This window comes from Trachypithecus francoisi, unplaced genomic scaffold (assembly GCF_009764315.1).
Source record: "Trachypithecus francoisi isolate TF-2019V2 unplaced genomic scaffold, Tfra_2.0 Lachesis_group10, whole genome shotgun sequence".
NCBI classification, from domain to species: Eukaryota; Metazoa; Chordata; class Mammalia; order Primates; family Cercopithecidae; genus Trachypithecus; species Trachypithecus francoisi.
The window spans coordinates 1,496,207-1,520,533 of NW_022681455.1; the positions used below are offsets into that span (position 1 = coordinate 1,496,207).

Sequence of the window (24,327 nt, forward strand, 5' to 3'; positions counted from 1 at the left end):
CCATTAAAAAGTGGGCAAAGGACACACACACACACTTCTCAGAAGACATTTATGCAGCCAACAAACATATAAAAAGAAGCTCAACATCGCTGATCATTAGTGAAATGCAAATCAAAACCACAATGAGATACCATCTCACATCAGTCAGAATGGTGATTATTAAAGTCAAGAAACAACGGATGCTGGTGAGGCTGTGGAGAGATAGGGACGCTTTTACACTATTGGTGGGAATGTAAATTAGTTCAACCATCGTGGAAGATTTCATCGTGGAAGTGGGGCAATTTCTCAAAGACCTAGAGGAAGAAATACCATTTGACCCAGCAATCCAATTACTGGGTATATACCCAAAGGAACAGAAACCGTTCTATTATAAAGATACATGCACAAATACGTTCACTGCAGTACTAGTCACAATAGCAAATACATGGATTCAACCCAAATGCTAATCAATGATAGACTGGATAAAGAAAATGTGGTACATATATACCACGGAACACTATGAAAACATAAAAAGGAATGAGATGATGTCCTTTGCAGGGACATAGATGAAGCTGGAAGCCATTACTCTCAGCAAACTAATGCAGGAACAGAAAACCAAACACCACATGTTCTCACTCGTAAGTGGGAGGTGAACAATGAGAACATATGGACACAGGGAGGGGCACACACACTGGGGCCTGTTGGGGTGCGGTGTCAGGGAGGGAGAGCATCAGGAAAAATAGCTAATGCATGCTGGGCTTAATACTTAGGTGATGGGTTGACAGGTGCAGAAAACCACCATGGCATACGTTTACCTAAGTAAAAAACCTGCACATCCTGCACATGTACCTCGGAATTTAAAATAAAATAAAAATAAAAATAAAATCATCTTAGAAGTCTACTATTACCTATACCAGTCTTGGTTCAAAATACATCTTAAGTGTCCCTTTAGGAACTGCCTTAACAGTGGGTCTACAAGGCACATTAGAAAAGCAGTTTTATATGGTATAGTTACAGCATTCTAAAATTTGTTTTGCCCTAACAACTTTATTAAGGTATATAATTAACATACAATAAAGAGATGGCATCCCATCTCTGTTCCTACGTAAACATATCATGTCCTTTTTCTCTGGCTACCTTTAACATTTTTGCTTATCACTAGTTTTGTGCTGTATGATTATGAGGGACCTCAGTGCAGTTCTTTTTCATGTTTGTTTTGTTGGGGTTTGTGATGGTTAATATTGAATGTCAACTTGATTGGAATGAAGGATGCAAAGTATTGTTCCTGGGTGTGTCTGTGAGGGAGCTGCCAAAGGAGATCAACATTTGAGTCAGTTGCCTGGGAGAGGCAGACCCACCCTCAATCTGGGTGGTCAGCATCTAATCAGTTGCCAGTGTAAAAACAGACACGGAAAGGGCAGATTTGCTGAGTCTTCTGGCCTCCATCTTCCTCCTGTGCTAGATGCTTCCTACCCTGGAACATCAGATTCCAAGTTCTTCAGTTTTTGAACTCTTGGACTTATACTAGTGATTTGCCTGGGGCTCTTGGGCCTTTGGCCACAGACTGAAGGCTACACTATCGGCTTCCCTACTTTTGAGGTTTTGGGACTCGGACTGGCTTCCTAGTTCCTTGGCTTGCAGATGGCCTATTGTGGGACTTCACCCTGTGATCACGTGAGTCAATTCTCCTAATAAACTACCCTTCACATATTCATCTATCCTATTAGTTCTGTCCCTCTAGCGAATGCTGACTAATACAGGGTTTGTTGAGCTTCTTGGATATTTGTGTTTATAGTTTTCATGAAATTTGGAAAAAACGTTTAGCATTATTTCTTCAAATATCTTTTCTGTCCTCCCCTCTTTTCTGGGCACTCCAATTACACACATACATTAGGGCATTGGAAGTTGTCCTCCAGAACTGATTCTCTGTTCATTTTTTAAAAATTCTGTTTTTCTGCGTCATATTAGATAGTTCCTATTGCTATGTCTTCAAGTTCACTAATCTTTTCTTTTACAATGTCTAATATATCATTAATTCTGTCGATATAATTTTCATGACAGACATTATAGATTTCATCTTTAAGTTCAATCTGAGTGTCTTCTTTATATCTTCCTTCTACTTAACTTTCTTAACATACAAAATTAGTTTATAAGAATTAGTTTAACATCTCTACTGCTAATTCTAACATCTGTATCAGTTCTGGGTTGATTTTGATTGGTTCTTTTTCTCTTGTTTAGGGGACATATTTTCTTGCTTCTTTGCAAGCTTGGTAATTTTTTTTATTGGATGCCGTAAATTGTGAAATTTATCTAGTGGGGCAGTAGATATTTTTATATGACTGTACATACTCTTGAACTTTGTTTCTGGGACACAGTTATGTGACTTGGAGGCAGTGGTCCTTTTGGCTCGTCCTCTCGTGATTTGTTAGGCAGATGTGGAGCAGTCTGTGCCCCTTTTAGGGCTAATAAATCCCTAATACAGAGGCAAGACCCTTCTGAACACTCTAACCAATGCCCTGTGGATTTTAATCTTCTCCAGTCTGGCTGGTGGAAACAGGCAACCTTCCCAGCCCTGTGTGAGCATTCAGTGCTGTTCCCTCTAATATTTTTGGGTGGTTCTTCCGCAGCCGTAGGTTGTTTCCTCCTGTGCTGATCAGCACTCCCCTGACTGCTCCAGGGGCACCTCTGCAGACCTCTGGAGTTCTCTGTGCAATTCTCCCCACCTCTGCCCTGTGTTCTCTCACCAGACTGGCTGCCCTGACCTCTGTCCTCTAAGCTACTGCTCCAGGGACGCCTCTGCAGACCTCTGGAGTTACCTGTGCAATTCTCCCCACTTCTGCCCTGTGTTCTCTCACCAGTCCGGCTGCCCTGAACTCTGTCCTTTAAGCTTAGGGAACTTGCTGGGCTCTGCCCGATTCTTTTCCCCATGCTGCATCCTGCTCACTCTCCCAGCAGTGGGCTGGGGTAGTCGAAGGGCTCACCTCATTTGTTTCCTGTATCTCAGAGGTTACTGTCCTCTGTTGCCTGATATCAAGTGTGTGCTAAAAAACATGTCTATATATTTTGTTGTTGTTGTTGTTGTTTTGTCTTTTGGGCAGGAGGGCAAATCTGTCCCTGTTACTCCATCTTGGCTGGAACTGGCTGTCTTAATGCTAGTGTTTAGTATCACTCAGTGTGGCCATCAACTTGGCAAGGGTTGACTTTGGATTACTTTTTCTTATTTCAGGAAAATAAAATGGCAAAGATAAAGTTCTGTTACTAGCAAGCACAGTTACTAGTTTGTTTTCTCTATTATCATTTACTGAGCACGTACTATGTACCCTCCAAGTAGGCTGTGCTTTATGTACATTTTCTTATTTTAATCTTTCTTTTTTGTTGTTTTTTTTTTTGAGACAGAGTCTCGCTCTGTCACCCAGGCTGGAGTGCTGATGCCGGATCTCAGCTCACTGCAAGCTCCGCCTCCCGGGTTCACGCCATTCTCCTGCCTCAGCCTCCCGGGTAGCCGGGACTACAGGCGCCGCCACCTCGCCCGGCTAGTTTTTTGTAGTTTTTTTTTTTTTTTTAGTAGAGACAGGGTTTCACCTTGTTAGCCAGGATGGTCTCGATCTCCTGACCTTGTGATCCGCCCGTCTCGGCCTCCCAAAGTGCTGGGATTACAGGCTTGAGCCACCGCACCCGGCCTATTTTAATCTTTCTAACAAACTTATAAAATAAATACTAGGATTTTTATTTTATATACGAGGAAACTGAAACTTAGAGAGTCAAATAACTTGCCCAAGGTTATACAACTAGCAGGTGACAGGGCTGAGTTGAAACCAAGTTTCTCCAATTCCAAAGACTGTGATTTATTCACTGCACTTCTGAATGCACTACAGAGAAGATCCTGGGTCCTGAAAATGTGTTTGAACAATGGTAGCATTGTTGAAACACATAATTCTCTGATGACTTGACAAAGCACGATGATGCCAATTACTCTATTTTACTGACTCTACTATGCTACGGATTGTAAGAGGTACTATTATTTTATCTGTCTGTAAGAAGGAAAAATATCTGCCCATTAAACCATGGCACAGTGTTTTAGATACCATTAATTTTAGAGTGGATCTCAATGTTAGGGCTGTTAAAAAAGAAACAATATGCATATTAAGATCCATAAAATGATACAGAATCATGTACTGGGTGCCTATTATGTTGCTGTTGATTCTTTCAACAACCCTAAAAGGTAGTCATTGTGGTATGTATTTATAGAAGTAGAAACTGAGGCTCAGGCTCATGGGTAGGTGACACGTCTAAGGTCACACTGTGGTAAATGGCAGTGCCAGGCTTTTGCTATTTCTTATATGCTTGTAAAAAAATCAGTCCTATTAAAATCAAACATATGCTTTTAATGGCATGTCAAGCCCATGTGTGTACTTACACACGTCTGCACACATGTGTATTCCTAGGTGCTCCCTGGGAGTTCTATTGCTTTAGTAGGATAGCAAGAGGTGGAAATAGGATACATGAGTGTTGGCAGAATGAAATTTCTCATCTGCCCAGAATCTAGTGAATAAACAATTATGTCACGAAGGTTACATAAACTTAGAAAAAGATTATAGTATTTACTGCAGCAATAGCCAAATTTTAAACTAGGACATATATCTGTTCAAATGAAAAGTATCTATTACTTTTACAGATTCCTACCTAGTTTGAGTGCATTCAGACCCAAAGCCAGCTCTGCTTTGGGAATGTGTTTGTCTAACGCTCTTTGAATAAGGAATGCTTCCTTACAATACCATAGAGGGGGGTGCCATTTCAAGTCGAATTTCTTTCTGTTTTCTTGTTAATTCTGTATCTCTGTAGTGTAAAAAACAGAGAACAGAGTCATACTTCTTTCTATGAGCAAATTAAAAAAATAATAAAACAACAAACTTCCCTGAGGATAAAAGTGTGAGGATGGTCATTTACTTGGATTGACAAATGCAGCCCATGACGGTGTCTGGGAAAGCTCATTAGGTGATGTGGAGAATCCGGAAGAGTCTGGCTACTATTTAAGATCCTTATTTCTGATATGAGTTAGAAATCTCTACCGTGAGGGAATCTTACATTCGGAGTCTTCTGTAAAAACGGAACCAATGAATAGCATTGAAACAGTAGAATGAAATTCAACGATCTTTGAGGCCTCGCATCAGTAATACCTTCTACAAAATCACAGTTATCTTAATGCAAAGACTGCTATAATCCTGGCCTTGCAATGCACTATTTTTCATACGAATGGTTCAACTGTGTGTCCTATTTCAGAAGAGGAAGAGGTGACAGTGACATACAGGGCACAGATTTTCTGAATGTTATACTGGTAATCATAGAGGGCTCTCTCATGCAGCAGTAGATAATGTCTAACAGGCCAGTCCTTTCTCAACATCAGCATCAGCATCAGCATCAGCATGTGGCCACGACAAATGAAGTCTGGCAGTAGCTCTTGGCAGAATCCTTAAAGTTGCAAGCAGAAGATGTGCTTTTCCCTGCAAGGTCCCTGTGTGCAGGGACACTGCCCTGCCACTCGGAGGTTCTGGCACCACCTCTTCAGAGTCCCACGGGTTCTTCTCCAGGCTCAGACTTACAGCCTGGTTTCCAGTGACTCGGCCCCGAGAACAAACAGTGGTGAGATGAAGCCTGTGGCTCCATGAGCAACTGCCAGAAAGCAATCACAAGCAACCTACCTTCCTTCCTTCCCTCCTTCCTTCCTTCCTTCCTTCCCTCCCTCCCTCCCTCCTTCCTTCCTTCCTTCCTTCCTTCTTTCCCTCCCTCCCTCCCTTTTCTTTTTTTAAGTTTTAGCTTTGATGACAAAAACGATGCTGGAGGGGAGTGAGAGCACCAGGTTGAACCCACATGGACCAGCTTTGACGATGAAGCTATAGGCAGCCAAGTCAACACACACACAGAGAAAATGGAAAAAGAACAGAAAAGCAGGAGGCAGAAACAAAAACATGCAGGAGAGGGTGATTCTGTTCCATGATCTTGGCTGAGTGCTCCAGGGTTCCTAATGTTTCAGCAAAAAGAAAATCACTGTAATGAAATGTAATGAGACCCTCTGACACTGAGGAAGTGACAGCTCAGGCCTGGCCTTCTACCACATACCTATAATCTGTGACTTGCAACAGAACGTTTCCCAAAGAGCGCAGTCCTCCCTGAGCAAAATGGCTAGGGCCTGCGCCGTGATTTGCTGCCCTGGAACAGGACACACGTGTTGCTAATCCTTGTAAAACCAGCTGAAGAACCATTTTCCTCCTGAGAATTTTCTTCTGTTCACTGCTAATTTTGGCTACTTTAGTTGCTTTGTTTCTCCTCCACTTAAGTAAATATTCCTCAAGTTGATGTGCCAAACCTTTCTTTTGGAATAACAGAAGGTTTAACACATGTATGCTCATAGGGACAGTGCGTGCTTTCGCAGGTTACTGACAGCTTCATAAACATCATTTCTATTTCTCCTCAAGACAAGCTAAGGCAGAAGGTAAGGCAGGCATTATGTCCATGTCACAGATGGGGAAAGTGAGGCTCAAAGGGGTTAAAAGGTGACCTGGGCTGGGCGCGGTGGCTCAAGCCTGTAATCCCAGCACTTTGGGAGACCGAGACGGGCGGATCACGAGGTCAGGAGATCGAGACCATCCTGGCTAACATGGCGAAACCCCGTCTCTACTAAAAATACAAAAAAACTAGCCGGGCAACGTGGAGGGCGCCTGTAGTCCCAGCTACTCAGGAGGCTGAGGCAGGAGAATGGCGTGAACCCGGGAGGCGGAGCTTGCAGTGAGCTGAGATCCGGCCACTGCACTCCAGCCTGGGCGGCAGAGCGAGACTCCGTCCCAAAAAAAAAAAAAAGTGACCTGATACAAGTCATAGAGCCAGGATCTGGAAGAAGCAGGAGCAAAGTCCAGGCGTCCCGATCCAAGCTAGGTCCACTGCCTTCCACTCTGAGAGGCTTCATCTCCAATAGAGGCAGAGACGTGAGTGGCTGGAAAAACTCATGGATGGAGCCTCCGGTTTAATGCTCTTCGGAGTCACACGGTAAAACAACAAGTGTTTGGCCTGTGGTTCTGCCACTTTTGCCATCTGTGACCCTGGGGTAAACAATGGCATCTTTACGCATTTGTTTGTGAAAGATGGAAATGATGATCATTAGCTGATTGGGCTGCAGTGAGAAGAAAACAGGCTGGTACATGGATGATACAGAGAAGTGTGTCTGTCACACTGCAGGAACCCCACAGCCACGTGCTACTTCAGACAGTGGCAGCTGTTTGGCTGTGTGAGCCCAAATGCCACAAGTGGGCATGTTTAAGGTGGATGTGATTCCTACGTATGCCTCCTGAGGAACAATTAACATCCCTAAATATTGTTGCAGTGCTTTGATGGCAGGTGTTCCTCAAACTCTAAGTGTCCCGTGGAACAATGCGGCAACACACAGCCTTTCCAATAGGGCCTTCTCCGAGCCAGGCACCAGCAATGTAGACAAAGCATTTGGGAAGTTGGATCAATAGTGAAGGTGGCCAATTCATCCCAGTTTGCCCAGGACTCTCTCAGTTTCAGCATGAAGAGTCCTGTGCCCCAGGGCAAACTGGGACAGCTGGTCACCCTCTCAATCATAGAGTCTAGGCTGGTAACAAAATTAAAAAGCTAGAAACCTATTTCTCATAAGCTATTCCTTAATACAGAACAATGCCAAAACCTTGGGAGTGCTGCAGCCTCATGTTCGGAACCAGTGGTTCTCAAAGTACGGTCCCCAAACCAGGCCAGCAGCATCCATGTCCCATGAGAGCTTGCTAGAAAAACAAATTTGGGGCATCATGCACACCTCATAAGCCAGAAACTGTGGGAATGAGGCCTAGGAATCTGGGTTTGAACAAGCCTTCTGGGTGTTTCTGATGCTTGTGCACCTCTGAGAACCACTGGTCCAGACCACAAGTAGAAGTCAGACTAGATGCCAAGGAGAATTAAAACAATGCAAGCTCACAAGAGGAAACTTTCTTCCTTTGTCATGATCACCTCCATTTCGGATTGCTCAAACTGAACAGGGAAAATATGATGAAAGCACTTCCTGCTCTCTTGTTCCATGGGAATCCAGTATGGCTGCCGACGATCGAGGGTAAAGTATCTCCGTAAAGCAACATACTGGCAAGAAAGGCATCTTTAGGGGCGAGTCAAGCATATCATTTCATCTGTGGCCACATGTGAATGCTAGCTATGCATGTGTTCTAAAAAGCAAAGAGTAGACAAAGAGGAACGCCGCCCAGCCTCCCGACACCAGAGTCTCACTTCCTCTCCCCAGCTGGCGCGCTGGGGCCGGACTCCAGTAATAACAGCCTCCTGGGGAGATTAAAGCCCTGGCAAGCACAGTTTATCTTGGTGAATGTATACTTTAGCTTTGTGTGTATCTGTACATATACATACACTGTAGTATTTATAGCTGGTATACATGTGAGGTGGCGCTGGAGACAAGGCCTGGAATGGGTGCACAACACCTATGACGTTGGAACCAAGATCTTTTAAATGCAAACTTGGTTTCCCTGAACTGTCCTCCACCCATGTGGTCCAAACACACGCTCAGGTGTTTCAGGAAGAACACCCTCCCTCCCTGCAAATAGGGTCAGCAGTCTTTCTTCTGTTTCCAGAAAGAGCTGAGTATTCTGTGGTGGCTTCTTTCATCTCTGGGGATTTTGCTTATTAGAAAAATACACAAAATCGCCGATCTCCCGAGTAAGGAAATGAGATGGCCGGGAGATGAGCTGAGTCAGGACTGCCGCTGGAAGTCAAGTCTACAACGTCGGTATTGAGGTGGAAAAGCAATCAGCCCAGCACAGCCCACTCTGAGAAGGGCAGGCATGGGGGCTTCCGGCCCCAGCTCCCACGTGTGCGCGACCCTGGACAGAGGGCGGCCTCCAGCGGTGGTGCTGCTCGGTGGCACACTGGGGCCTGGTTTCCCTTTTTTTTTTTTTTTTTGTGGGGGCACATATTTCCTCAGGAAGGAGCAGGTAAGTTCCTCCTTAGGCTTGTGAACACTTTCTTGTCACCTGGCCAAATGAAATTCCACCAATACTCTGAATAGGCAGTGCCACTTCACCACAGACATTCACAACAAGCCACAGTCATGGAGTGGTCAAAACTCGCAATCTCCATTTTCATGCAAAGCTGAATGGGCAGCTCAGACCTCTAAAAAATGTCATGAACATATAGGCCCTCTTAGTCTGTGTCTACTTGGCAAGAGCTCTGAGTGTCCATGTGTGATTGAACAGCACATGCCCACACTGTGGAGTGAGGGGCTGCCACAGCCACACGGTGTAGCCTTCTGTCCCCCATGGAGGCACTGGTCAGAGGAGAGACACAAGGCAGGGAGGAAGACTGCACATCAGGCTGGGGAGATGAGCCTGAGGGTTTATGTTTTGAGGATGCAAAGAAAAGAAGAAAAATAAGGAAGATGGGGGTAGGGAGAAACAACAAGCTGGATGAGGGGCCGAGGAGGGACGTACAGGAGACAGGGCCTGGGGCAGCCAGGAGAGGTCTCCAGGAGGGGCCTAACTGTGGAGGTTGCTGAGTGGCTGGAAGGGAGAGGCTGGAGCCAGCCCAACCTAACAAATTCCCACAGGTGTGGGGGTTTAAAACAATACATGTTGATCCTCTTACAGTTCTGGGTGTGGGCAGGGCTGCTCCCTCTAGAGGCTTCCAGAAAGAACCTGTTCCCTTGCCTTGTCCAGCTTTTAGAGGCGCCCGCACCCCTTGGCTCACAGCCCCTTTCTCGAATCACCCTGACCCCGCTTCGTCTTCACTGCTCCTTTTCTGACTCTGACCCTCCTGCCTTTCTCCTATATGGACCTTGTGGTTACCATTGGGGCGCCCTGGAAAATCCAGGACCGTCTCCAGACCCTTCACTCAATCCCATTTGCAAAGTCTCTGGATTATCATATAAGGTGACACAGCCACATGTTCTAGAATTAGCATGGGGACTTCCTTGGGGGTGAGGACATTCTCCTGTGTGCCACAGAGATTGGGATGGCAGCACGCCATCTGCTGTGACTCCTCCCTGGCACAGCTAAGGGCAACACACAGCCCCCCTGTGCAGAGGCAGCTGGCCTAAGCCCTGGGGCTCAGCCTCTCACCCATGCGCTCCAGGCCCAGGTGAGGAGAGCAGCAGCTCACACATGCTGAATGTGGACATTCCGCAAAAGTGAGAGATCTTTGCATTCTTTTTCTATAAAAGAGCCTCCCCCCAACACCGAGGTATATGAGCTCCCACAAAAGTTGAATCTGTCCCTGCTTACTCATTTTGTTCATCTATTCAAAGTGCAGGGAAAGGGACATTTCTTTAAGGAAAAGTCTTCATGCTTCTTCTAATTTATCTGTGTATGAGAATTTTTTAAAGTATTATTAGAAAACCTCTCACCTTTATTCTCAACTACACTGCGAAAGTTTTTATTTTTACTCTGGATTTTAAAATATGCTTGTGGGGAAGAAATCTACAATCCCTTAATTCCATTTTCGTATAGTCACAAAATCATCAGAAGAAAATGGAATTTTCTGTTCAGATTAAATAGAGCTCCTCAGTACCACTGAAGGCAGGAGGGAAGGGAGAGCCTGGGGCGAGTTTCATAGACTAAATTACTAGCTTCTGCAAATCATTAGTTTCTCCCTTGGGAGAAAAGAAGAGCTACAGTCTTCTGGTGGCGAGGCACTCTCAGCGGGGTCAGGAGCTGCACGGCCACGTTTTAAATTCTAGCGGGCAGCTAAAACAGGATGAACCGAAGTCTGCGTGGCTACTGGGACACTGATTTGAGAAGAGAGATGGCAACGCGGCACAACAGCATCTGATTTTGATGTCTTTTGTCTAGTGATGTCCTATGTGGTGACAAGAAAGAAGACTGCAGGTGCCAGCACACCTCGCGCTGTCCCTCCTCAGGCCCGGCACTGGGACTTGAGGCGGACAGTCCACCTCCACCAAGAGCAGGAATGCCTCACATGACACTCAAAGGACGTCGCAGCCCCAGTTCTGGAAATCCGAGACCCTAACTGTACTTTAAAAGATAATTGAGAAACAAGTGGCAGGAGTGAAGGAGAAGAAGAAGGGTCAGTCATAAGTTATCCTATTCCTAAATCATAACAGCAAAGTGCAAAAGGGTCAGTCATAACTTATCCTGTTCCTAAATCATAACGGCGAAGTGCAAAACCCCAGGAAGCCAGCTCAGGCTGGTCATGCCGCCAGGGTAACAAACCAGGGACTCTTTAAAAGTCTGAGTTCAGGAATCTTTGGGTAATTAACTGTAGAATGACTAGATACCCCCCTCCCATATTTACAGTGCATGCCTTTGCTAAACTCGTTTTTCCCTCCTTCATTTCTTCCTGCCTCCCTGCCTCTCCCTCCCTTCCCTTAGCGTGGAGTACATCAATGCGTCCAAAGGGATAAACTGTATTTGTGTTAAGCCTTCATTTATAAATAACCAACTGACCCCAATTCTACACATAAATGGCACTTATTATTTAAAAAATACAGGCTATGTTTCTTTCATTGTTCACTGTTTCATTATGTTACACGTTTTCTTCCCATAGAGAATAAAATAATGACCAAAGTTCTGTCCTTCAACTCAACGTCTCTGCAGTGTCTTTCCGACCTCGTTAAACATGCCTGCTTACGTGTTTTCAGAACACATGACCCGCATCTACTCTGACACGTCCCCATTCATCAACAGAGCAACTTCATTCCTTAATTAGGGCAGTGTTTGAGCTTAAAGACAAGTCTGTACAACTGAAAAAAAAAAAAAAGAAAAGAAAAGATGCATATTCAAATTTTTGAGAGAGTAAAATCATGGTCTGTGATGACAAAACTAAAAATAATTTATTACATTTTATTTTCTAACGTTAACCCATTAAATCTAAGGCCACTGGGGCAGAGGTCTTATTTTCAAATAATATATATTTATTATAAGTAATAAAGAAATTTATTTATAAATTCTTCCTTTCCATACCTCTATGAATGTGCCTATTTCTGTAAGTTTAAAGTAAGTTCCTTACAACGAATGATTTTTGTTTACTGATGACAGGTATGACAATTTTATTTGGAGGGAAACATGTTCTGATTCAAAGAGAAGTCGTTCTTCCAAAGGAGCTAAAAGCTGATTCACAACACAGGAGTTTGCCTTTTACAGGCAGACACGATGTTATAAAACATCAGACGGCCAACATGTTTGAGCCGGGGGTGTGCGAGATTCTTCTCACATGGCGCATGCCTCTCTTGGGTATTATCGAACGTGAAACTGAAACGCCCCCTTTAAGACAAGGAAAATTTAGAAGCAAGACGCCACTACGCCACCCAGTCAGAGCTGGCGGTTTTCTCAGCAGTGCCTGATGCAAGCTCGGGTTTTGATGGCAGTAGCTGGACTCGGACTCTTTGTAAAGGTGCAGCTTCACTCAGGCACTGCTAGAGCCTTGGAGAGAATTACAGACGTTCAGAGTGGCAGGAATGCCTGACGTGGCTCCTTGGTTTGAGCCAGGACAGAGCTAAAGCAGCACACACTTTAGTCAGAGCATAGCCTGGCCTAAAACATGAGATGTTAAAACTTGCATTCTGCTCTCTCACCCAGAGCCTTGATTAAAAATACTCTTTGCCCATTCAAGAGCTTGATGTGCAGAACCCTGTCCTGACAGCACTGATTCTGGCTCTGTTTTAGAATTTCTCTGTATGTGGGAGGAGTAGTTAGGAGGGCAGAGAAAGCAGCACTAAAAAGATCCACACTTGCTATGACTGAAGCTCATTCCATAGGGAAGATGACAGAGACGTCTTGGAGAGAAGCCACCGTGTGTTGTCCCTCTGTGGGTCCTCCAGCCATGGTGGCATGAATCCTATTGTTGATAAGGGTGGTGGCCACCTGTGGGGACCCCTGGGGAGGCCTTAAGAGCTTCAGCAGGAAGGTTTCTGCAAGGTTTCAGGCTGACACATTGAAGGCACCAGCACTCAGGGTCTCGGAGCTCCGGACTGGACAGCAGACAGTGTCTGCCTCACTGTGCATCTGGTGACCCTAACCTCAGTCTGGGGAAATCACTTCTCTATGAAAGATAACCTTGGCTCTGTGACAGCTCCGCCCCAGCCCTCGCTACGAGGAGGGCCAATACATGGTGTTGACTTATGATTGCTGGGTTTTATATCCCAGATCCTAAGCCACTGAACCAGAGTCCACGTAAGCAGAGATGAGTTGAGGTGCGAAACAAAACACATGCCCTGAGATCCAGCTGCAGTAGCACCTTTTGGGGGAAGGAAGCTCAGATCTTTCTTAAGCATAATGAGGACAGACACATGCAGTGGGTTCCTTGGTGTTGGCAACTCCTGAGTGAGACGGAGGAGTTCCTGCATGCTGGCTACGTGGGCACAGGGCACGGTAGGGAAAAGTGAGCTGGGGTAAGCGGGGGGTGCTCACTTTGTTCTCTCTCTCTCCCTCCACCGTCCCTGCCTCCACCCCTCTGGCTCTTGCTCTTCCTCAGGGAGAGCAGATGTTTTAACTGATAGTTTGTAAATATTCTTAAGGCAGACAGTTGCTACCTGACTTCACCTTTCTTATCTCCAGTTCCACCCGAAAGTGGTAACACAACATATCCAAACATGCCTCGTCATACCAAAGAGGAGTCTGTACCTCAGCTAGTTAGAGACTTTCATTCAAAAATAATTTTTTAAGTTGCTTTTGTATACTGCTTTTTCTGTGCTGGGTGCAAGTCCCCTCAAAACTACTTTGTGTAAATGAAGAAATATAATCCTCTTCCCTGCTCCCCAGTCAAGCTGTGGGGCAGCATGCTGGCCACTGTGCCTGGATGCGCCTGCTGGCATCTGTCGAGGTGTCCTGCCCCACAGCCGCCAGGTGCACCGTGGGGACACCATTCACCTCCTCAGCATCACACTGGTGTGAAAGCAGCCCGGGGCTGAACTGCACTTGAGGACCCCATGATACAGGCTTGGTTCACACTCAGCTCACCAGTGGCTGCAGTGCCAAGGCTTTTTCCATGTGTAGCACCGTGAAGTGGTATTTTTCCCACAACTTGATTTTTAGATCTATGTTTTAGACTTAAAGTAATCATATTTCTCTTTCTTTTTTTCTTTCACCTTTGGCATTAGCTTCTTGTAAAAATGAATTTAAGAACATTGTCCTTGCAAACCAGATTGTGTGTTTCTGAAAGTCTGTGCACCCTGACTTTCTAAGGCTCATTCATCACCCTATTCATCACCTATCATTTGTCTGCCACAGTGACAGGCACGAGGCAGATATGACAGCAAGACAAGACCTGGTTCTTGACTCCAACAAGTTAACGTTTTTGCTAAGGGGACAAGATCAACACTGATGATATGAGTCAACAACACAAGGTTGTCTCCAGGCTGACCTAGGGATGCTGGCCATAAATATAATAGAGCCATCAGAAGGAGACAGAGGACTGCAGGGGTAGGGGCGGCCTGAATAAAGGCACTGAGATTCAAGGCAGGGTGTGTGTGGGGGTAAAGGCTGCCCTCCCTGAAGAATCCACAGGAAATCAGGTTCTGGACACTGTGAGGCTGGCAGAGTGGCGTGGGCTCCATGGAGGTGGGCAACAGAGGGCCACTGAGGGTAACTGAGCAAGAGTGTGTCTGTGAGGAAGGAAGGCCAGTACGGGAGTACCATTCAAGATGGTCTGTTGGAAAAAAAGGAGGAAATCAGCAAGACCAACTAGAAAGAAACTTCAAAAAATTAAAGGAACACCCCAGAAAGGAAGAGGGCCAGGACAGGTGGATGGAGAGCATGAAAATACTGTGTTGGGATGTCACTGAAAAGAGCAAATGAGAAAATGCATCGGCAGTGCTGAGCATAGTGTCCGTGTGTAATACGTACTCAGTAAGTGCTCACTCTTGAACTTCCGTTGCTGTGGCTATTTTCACGTGTGAGAAGAGAAATACGTAAACTGGAAGTAATAAACACAGTCCCTGCCTGCGTGGAGCTTGCTTTGTGGATTAATATTAAGGCCACGTGGCTATAACAGCTTTTGTTCTATTGTTTTGGCGGCGAGGGGGTGGGGGTGGGGGTTCAAGTACATACTTATTCTTCCTCAAAAGTACCTTTGAACCTGAATCATTGAATGGTTGTGTTATTAAAGCATTTAATAGTAATAGTCATGTTTAAAATGCTGAACAAAGCCTAGGTGGAATTTCCTACCTCAGTAACTTTTGATGGTGGGAGACTAGTTCTACAGATAATTATTAAATACCACTACACAACAAAGTGATGACTACTGAACACTTTGACCAGAAAATATTGATAGCTTACTACATGTCAGGCAAGGCACTGGGGATACAAATGGAACAAAACACTTTCCCTATACTTAAAGAGCCAGAAAGACAGTGGTAGAAATAGACACATAAATCATCAGAATACAGGTGCACAGAGCCTTTCCAAAGCCTCCAGAGAGCTTGGAGTTGAGATGTTTTGGCTTGTAGAGACACGAGGTGACGGGCGCAGCACACACAGGTGGACGTTTGCCCTGTACTGCCAGGACAGGCTGAGTTAGGCTTATCTTGGTGCTGCCTCTGCCCCTGCCCCTTGTACTCTCAACAGACAGGTGGTAAGTTTGTAGTTACCCTAATCCCATCTTTCTGAGCAGCCCCAGCAACATCTGGCCAGCACACCATAATCAAACGCGAATATTCCCTCAGCAAAACGCAGGAACAGTTACACTACGTAACAAAAAGACAGACTAGATAATTAGTCGTGTGTCAGGTCGGGTCAGATTTTGTGCCGAATGGATTTTATGGGAAGTTTGGATTTTCCCTGAGTTCTTTGGAGTTTGGAATCCTGGATAATGGACTGTGCGTGGTGTGGGGCCATGTGTCTGTGGGAACAGAAAAGGGAACGCCTAGCTCACTCCTGGGAAGTTGGAGGCGTTTCCAGAGGAAGTTCCAGTAAACCTGAGGCCCGAGGGAGGAGGACAGGAGCTTCAGGAGAGTTCGGGAACTGGGGAGGGCGGGAATGACCATGAAGTTGCAGTCCTGGGAGGTGGCTGGGCACCCAGTGATCCAGGGCTAGACCCACACAGCAATGAGAACAGGGGGTGGTGCGGCAGGAAGGCCCTTGCAAGAACAGGTGCATCTGGGGGGCATTAAGCCCTGAAGAACACAGTCAGATGTGTGCGGTGTTCTGGCAGCGTCGCAGCTGATGATTCTGAGGGGAGGTGGTGGGCAGGCGTTGAGGCAGGAATGCAACAAGTAAGCCATGAAGGCAGGCATTCCAGAGACAGAGGCACAGGCGTGGTGACTGATCAGAGGTGGGGGCAGCAGGGAAACAGGGGAGTCAAGGGAAGCGTCCATGCTGTTCTGCCTACGTGTTCGAGCCTGAGGCCTGTGGAAAATACTTCTCTCCTTCCTCACGCGCTTCTTTATTCTAACTGACGAGAACGAGGCTGAGGTCTGACTAACATGCTTCGCCATTATTTTCTCTTGGTTGTAAAGTCGCACATGTTCACTTCACTAACGAACATTTGGAGAACACCCACCAGCGGAGGAGAGCCCCTCCCAGGCCCCTCATGAAGACACCACTGCGGTTAACGGTTCTGCTGGAACGAGGCTGGGAGCACGAGGCGTCCACAGCACGTGGCTCATTCCCAGCTTCTGCCCACCTGTGTGTAGGGTTTTCTTATACGGTTGTGATCATACTGTCTGTGCACTTTTTATGCTTCTTTTTTCACCCAGCATTTTATCCCAGACACTTTCCTGAGCCACTCCACAGTCTGAATGGACACGGATTTTAATGGATTTGCTGCGTAATGGCATTTGGAAGGACTGTGTTCAATTATCCCCTACAGTTGGACACTGTGCTGTCGAACAGATCTCTAAACCTGAAGGAAACTGCTTTAAAGGCCTACTGTCATGGCAGTATTTTCGGGAAGGCAAGGAAGCATTTGGCATCTCATACTGGTTCCTAGCTTATAGCCTTCCGAAGTCTCTTGCTGTCAACTGAACTGGGCATGGAAACATTTATAACTGGTAGTTTGTGGATAACAGAGTAGTATTTTAGCAGTTAAGTGAATCTCAAGTTTCAGTGCCTCTCAAATGTTGCTTACCCAAAACTTTAATATTAGTATTGGTTGTGAATAGAAGGAATTAAAATTACATCTCCATTGTGCCCACCAGAACCACGTCTCTGTTAACCATACTTTTTAATGTGACTTTAAGGAAGCAAAACCAAGTCATAAGGTTTTGAGGTCAAAATGTGAGCTGAAAATATTCTGATTTTTAAAAATATCTATCTGCTCATCCATCTACCTATGTATTGTTTAGAAATACTTCTCGGTCTCACAGAAGGGGGAGGAAAGGCTTTACTGATAGACGGAACAGCCACACAGTTGAGAGAAGTAATCACAGGACACTCTCTCAAAGGTCCTGTTTCAGAGCCCTCTCATCCACGGCGTTGTTCAGCGTTGTCCAGAGCCCTCTCATCCACGGCGTTGTCCAGGGTAAGGAACCAGATGGAGGTGGGCTCCCCAACTTCCTCCTCCCAGGCAGCCTGGCATGGCCCACCACACACAGGCCTGGGAGGAGCTCTGCCAGCCCCTGGCCTTCCCACTCTTCTGAAAGACACATGTGAGCAGCACCCAGATTTGGAACTTGGAATGTGCACTTGCATTGAAAGCAATTTTATATATGGTAACTAGATGCAGTTAAAATATTTTTATTAGTATTTTAGGTATGTTATGGGGAAAATAGGCTTGTGTTGGCAGGGCTGGGGCCCCCGTAACATTTAAAACATGCTTTCTGGGAGAAAAAGGTTTTCAAGTACCAAATCTGTTATTGCACTGAAGACTTCACAAACTAGGCTACATCCTTACTATTCACGTGCATTATCAAACATTTTCTGGAGTAAGGAAACGTATAAACAAATGAAATACAAATAAACAAAGAAACACATACATCACTCATCCGGTTTCAATGGCACAGAAAGGAAATATCCAGAAGTATCAAGTGGGAGAGGTGCTTGTCCACACCCTCCTGGGGCTCTGAGGGCCGTAAAGAACGAGCCATTTGCTCACCATCCACAGAAAAGCGTGAAACAAAATGCGACATCTGTGTATATCTCAAAGGTAGGCAAGGAAACGGCTCGGAGGCTGTGACTTTTCCGACACTTGAAACGTCACTCCTCTGTAGCATTCCCAGCAGGCAGCGAGGTGTGTTTGGAGAAGTGGAGGGCAGGTGAGGAGTGCAGGGAAGGCGGGCAGGGGGCTCGCATTCGAAACCACCTCGGAAGGTGTTGTCAATACAGCAGCAGCAACTAGGACAAACGTGCCACACGGTGGGTCCAAGTCTGAATAGCGCGGGGATAAGTCAGTCATTGCGCCATCGAGGATGATGCAGCTCCAAAGAATGGATCTGGGTGAGAACCCCACTACATCAGATAACTGGTGGATTAAATGGTTTAGATCTTGGGAAAAGCAGGTTTGGGTTTTCCTCAAACCATGCCTATTATAAACTACTGGTAGAATATTCCTTTTAAATTAAAATCTCATAGTCTATTCGAAGAACTCCAAGGGCACAGGAAAGAAAGGCCAGTGACTGCCGGGGGCCTTTTGGGCCTTGCTGGCATTCCTTTGAGCACTGCTACCTGAAACAGCAAGAGGCCAACTGGGGTCACGTCTCTGTGTGCTGCATCCCACAGCTTTGGGTTTTAAATGTGAAAAAGAAGCATCTTGACGTGGTAAGTAAGTGTGTGTCAGTCATACACTGAAAGGACAAAAAGCCATTGTCAGGCACTGTGGTGATACGTTCAGCTGGGCCCTGGCCCTTCCTACTCCCAGAAAATCCCTCAAAGCCTTCATGCCTGGTGCCTGTGTCGCTGGGTAAGAGGGTGCAGCTGTCTGATGTCCCCTGATTGCCTGAGAACCGTGTACACTGCCTCAACTCCAGAGGTAGGCATGACAGGTATGTCCCCTCAATACACAGCAGGTCTCTGACTGCTGGCTTATAGGTTCGGGCCATTAAGTAGGTGCAAATACACCCACTGCAGCACTGAGAAAAGCCAGGAGACAGTGTCCAGAGAACCAGAGCGCGGGAGACAGTGTCCAGAGAACCAGAGTGCGGGAGACAGTGTCCAGAGAACCAGAGCGCGGGAGACAGTGTCCACAGAACCAGAGCGCGGGAGACAGTGTCCACAGAACCAGAGCGCGGGAGACAGTGTCCACAGAACCAGAGCGCGGGAGACAGTGTCCAGAGAACCAGAGCGCGGGAGACAGTGTCCACAGAACCAGAGCGCGGGAGACAGTGTCCACAGACCAGAGCGCGGGAGACAGTGTCCACAGAACCAGAGCGCGGGAGACAGTGTCCACAGAACCAGAGCGCGGGAGACAGTGTCCAAGAACCAGAGCGCGGGAGACAGTGTCCAGAGAACCAGAGCGCGGGAGACAGTGTCCAGAGAACCAGAGCGCGGGAGACAGTGTCCACAGAACCAGAGCGCGGGAGACAGTGTCCACAGAACCAGAGCGCGGGAGACAGTGTCCACAGAACCAGAGCGCGGGAGACAGTGTCCACAGAACCAGAGCGCGGGAGACAGTGTCCACAGAACCAGAGCGCGGGAGACAGTGTCCACAGAACCAGAGCGCGGGAGACAGTGTCCACAGAACCAGAGCGCGGGAGACAGTGTCCACAGAACCAGAGCGCGGGAGACAGTGTCCACAGAACCAGAGCGCGGGAGACAGTGTCCACAGAACCAGAGCGCGGGAGACAGTGTCCACAGAACCAGAGCGCGGGAGACAGTGTCCACAGAACCAGAGCGCGGGAGACAGTGTCCACAGAACCAGACTGCGGGAGACAGTGTCCAGAGAACCAGAGCGCGGGAGACAGTGTCCACAGAACCAGAGCGCGGGAGACAGTGTCCACAGAACCAGAGCGCGGGAGACAGTGTCCACAGAACCAGAGCGCGGGAGACAGTGTCCACAGAACCAGAGCGCGGGAGACAGTGTCCACAGAACCAGAGCGCGGGAGACAGTGTCCACAGAACCAGAGCGCGGGAGACAGTGTCCACAGAACCAGAGCGCGGGAGACAGTGTCCACAGAACCAGAGCGCGGGAGACAGTGTCCACAGAACCAGAGCGCGGGAGACAGTGTCCACAGAACCAGACTGCGGGAGACAGTGTCCAGAGAACCAGACTGCGGGAGACAGTGTCCACAGAACCAGACTGCGGGAGACAGTGTCCACAGAACTAGACTGCGGGAGACAGTGTCCACAGAACCAGAGTGCGGGAGACAGTGTCCACAGAACCAGAGTGCGGGAGACAGTGTCCACAGAACTAGACTGCGGGAGACAGTGTCCACAGAACCAGACTGCGGGAGACAGTGTCCACAGAACCAGACTGCGGGAGACAGTGTCCACAGAACCAGAGTGTGGGAGACAGTGTCCACAGAACTAGACTGCGGGAGACAGTGTCCACAGAACCAGAGTGCCAGCCACCCTTGTAGTGCTGCTGCTGAGGGCCCTGGCTAGAAAGTGCTGACAGCAGCTGTCCTTGGAGGCCAAGGCGCAGAAGGACAAAGTTTCTGGGTGACCCAGTGCACGTGATCTGGGAGGAAAGTGGGGGAGGCTTCATGGGGTAGCACGGCCTGGAAACTGGCGGTAACACTACACACAGCATGACCTTGGGCAAGTCACTCAGCTTCCTGGTGGCCCAATTTCCTCATCTGACATGACGACAGTGAAGATCACGTTCCCTGAGCAGCTGGAGGAAGGGACAATGAGGCTCTGTGCTGGAGAAGCCACTGTGGCAAAGGCCAACATCTCAGAGGCGACGTGTTGCTTGACGCCCAGGACCAGGAGAAGCCCTCGATGCTTGGAGCTGATTGTCACAGATGGAAGGAGAAGTGGACAAGTACCGTGGATGGGCCTTGGCTCCTCTGTTCCCCAAGACATGAACCCACTTCTCTGGCTATCCTTACATGGCTATTTAGACTACTGCTTACATGAGAGTAAATGCAAAAAGAGGAATTTATTGAGAATTAATGCTGTAATTAGGATTTAGAGAAGGGACTGACAGTTACGTTTCAAAACCAGAGCTTGAAGTTTGGGGAGAAAACAAATGTCTCTTCTCTCAACGAATACAGTCTTTTGGTTGGGCTAAACCTGCCTGGCTCAACTGGGGCAGGCTATCTACGGAGGAAGAGTTTTTGCCTCATGCAGCAGCTTTTGGCTTGACTGCAGAATTATTTCTGGAAATGGTCAATAAAAATTACATATGTATATAAACCGATAACATAAAACCCCAAACCATACAAGTATACTTAATATAAATGACTTTGGATCTTTAAAAATTGTTTTTATTCTGCTGAAGTCCCTGAAGTCAAAGCCTGTGCTACAGCTGGCCACTTCCCAAGAATCACTGCTTGTCAACACTGCTCCTGCAGAGGAAGGCTGTTTACCTCCACTCTGCCTGTCAAGTTGACTTTGTCTCTAAATGCTCTGCTTTTTATTACTACCCTCCACCAGACTGGGAAAAACATTTGTATATGTGTATATTCCCGAGAAGCTGCACCACATGACTGCTGAGAACACAGCAGATCTATTCATCAACTTGGTCAAGAAACCAATCATACCGATTGATCAGATGCCTAAAACAGCTAGCGGATTTTCTTTTCCATGATTTTCTTTCCCACATGTCTGCAGCATTCATTTAGTCACGAAACCCTGAGCAGCCACCTGCTCTGTATCTGCTGTGGCATAACCAGGTTGTGGTCAGATCTCACAGAGCTTCCGCCTACCAGAGAACTATGTAGGGGCAATGCCCTCTGGGGCTTCACCAAAAACCACCAAAACACACATCTGCCCTGACATGGCAGATACACTTTTGAGGTTCCCCTTGGGAATGGTCACCCTAGATCTGGACTTGGCAGTTCAGCTTTGTTTTCTCTGCATGGACAGCTGGACAGGCACAATTCCCTACAACTACATACATGTTGTATTCTAAGCATTTTTCCCTGGGGGGAATCAGCTTTTATCTAATTCTTCAAGAGATGAATGAAACCAACAAGGTTAGGGACAAGTGAACTGTGTGCATCACTCCCGGACTGCAACCCAGGGCACAGCTGCCCCCACTTACCGAGGCTCGGCCAGCCTCAGAGCTGGCTGCCTCAGGATCCCTGCAGAGTCCTACGTTTCCAGGGTCCGCTGCTCAACCGGTCTGAGGATGAACCCCGGAGGACTGTATTTTTAACAGCTTTCTGGATGAGTCTGATGGAGCAGGCTTAAGTACCATGGACTAGGGTAGCCACCTTTGCTTAAGGATGCCTGCAACTTTGCTTAAAGTAGTAGCATTACCCAAGTGTTCTTAGAGAGGCAACCTGAGAAGAAACGGGTTGCCTCTTTAAGAACACTTGGGTAACTCACACATCCACAAGAGCTCTGATGCTTACAGGCAAAATGAAACACACGGGTGGGAAATCGATGTAGAAACTCATTTTGCCACTGTCTGCACTGAATCTGTGCATTTGCGGCCTGTGGTTTTAGAGATATCCCTCTGCAATTTTCGCACACTTATGTCTAGGTACGGTTTTTCATCCACCTTGCTTACCTCTGTGCTATCAGCCTGTTCTTGCCTCTGACACCCTGGCTGCCTGCATACCCCTTCCATGCCCCTTAAGTGACTTGGGAAACTTGTGGAAAGAAATCTTTTCAGTCAGATTTTGTGCAGCATGGATGAAAGTCCCTGTTGATTCTAAGGAATGAGCTGGGTGGAGGGACAAGTGTTTCTGGCATAGCGAAGTCCCCACCCAAGCACCAGCAACCGGTGGCTGCTGAGAGCAGCACTGCACAGTCACCAGCAGAACATGCCCCGCAAGCCCCATCCAGCCCCATCCAGCCCCTCACCTGAGCCTTCATTAACACACGACACATGTCCTCTGTTTACAAGTTCATGACTGAAGCCTACTCTCTAACCCTCTCCAACACTTGGAAACAGACTCGAAGATCAAGAGAAAACTGCAAGAGATTGGAGGTTTGGGGCTTCCTGGCAGATGTAGAAGGTGCTGGAAAATTCAGTCAGATTAATCCAGACTCTGGGTTTGAGGGATTCTTTTCTTTGATAGTAATCACACCATTCTGCAATACTATGGTATCTTTGATCATAAGATCTCAACATGCTTCACAAACACTAATTTAACCTCCCACTACTTTTGTGAAGTTTATCATAATCATCCTTCACTTAGGAGATAGGGAAACTGAGATGATGTGTAAAGTAGAATATGTAAATAGCTAAATGAACTTTCAAGTGCTGTGTTCTTAGCTCCTAATTATTTTGACTGAAGTGTTTTTTCTTATTTCCTTCAGATAAATAAACTGATATCAATGGTTTACAAACACAACAGAAACTGCAAAACACATATTCCTAACTTACTCCCTATAACTAAACCTGGGGTGCAAAATGTCACTCACATGGAGAGAAGATGCAGCAGACAAAATGACTTATCATCAATTCAGGGTTTCAAACAAATATCCCCTTTACTTTGATGTCTCTGATGCTGACTGCAAAGTATGAGGGTATCGGAAAGTTCAGAAGTTCAGATACAAGTTCAATTGTCTGTAAAAGTTATAAAGATGGAGAAAGGGAAAAAGAAAAAGGGTTGAATTCTTTAAAAAAAATCAAGATCATGAAAAAGGCAGAAAGGAAGAGGAGAATATTTCTAGCAAGCAATAGGTGATTAAGTTTGGATTTCAATAGAGGTTGTTAGCAGAACAATGTAAATATTGCTTAGTTGGAGGGCTGAGGAGAAACTGGTATGAATCAGAAAGCCTGATGAATGTGCGTGGACGACTGGGGACACGGGGCAGACACGAGGCCGTTTCTGCTGCAGAAAGCAAGAAGGCTACGTCATCATATCTGCGTTTCTCCCAAAGAATCAAATCCGTCAACACAAGACTGTAGAATCCAGCCACGGTGTCAGAATGACAAGTCAGAAGAAATGTGGTGGATCCATAGTGGCCGCTCTCAAGGACAAGCAACTGACTCTGTTTTATGTTTTGCCAAATAAACCCACACGCCAGGGGGTAGGCGCTAGTCTTTTCGTAAGTATGCTAAGTCAAACCACCATTAAAAACCATTCCCTTGGCCACTGTGCTCCCTGTGGGGTGAAGTGTCCTCGCCTCCACTGGACTCCAGCGTGTGTTATCTTTTCACCTCCTTTCTGGGATGAGCTGGTGGTTGCTCAGCACCACATGATGACTAGGCACAGGCCCTGGCTGCTCCCAGTACCCACCACCCGCCCACGCCAGGATCCAGTGCTGGCACTGTTTGCTCTGAGTCTCCGCCCCATGGCTCCCTCCCACTGCCCACCCCTGCCAGCTGAAAGAA

The 24,327-nt window shown here is 46.8% G+C and overlaps 1 protein-coding gene across 5 annotated transcripts in view; it reads right to left on the minus strand.

Annotated features, from left to right (window-relative positions):
• The window catches only part of GMDS (GDP-mannose 4,6-dehydratase), a 632,097-nt gene that overhangs the window by 75,245 nt on the left and 532,525 nt on the right, over positions 1 to 24,327 (minus strand). Inside the window, exon 11 of one of the 5 annotated variants that reach the window (XM_033216042.1) lies at positions 17,657 to 18,599. The exons of the other annotated variants lie outside the window; for them this stretch is intronic. Coding sequence (XP_033071933.1) covers positions 18,501 to 18,599 — 99 coding nt within the window. The 3' untranslated portion in view covers positions 17,657 to 18,500. Of the gene's footprint in view, positions 1 to 17,656; positions 18,600 to 24,327 lie in introns of those variants that run through there. 5 annotated transcript variants of the gene reach the window in all.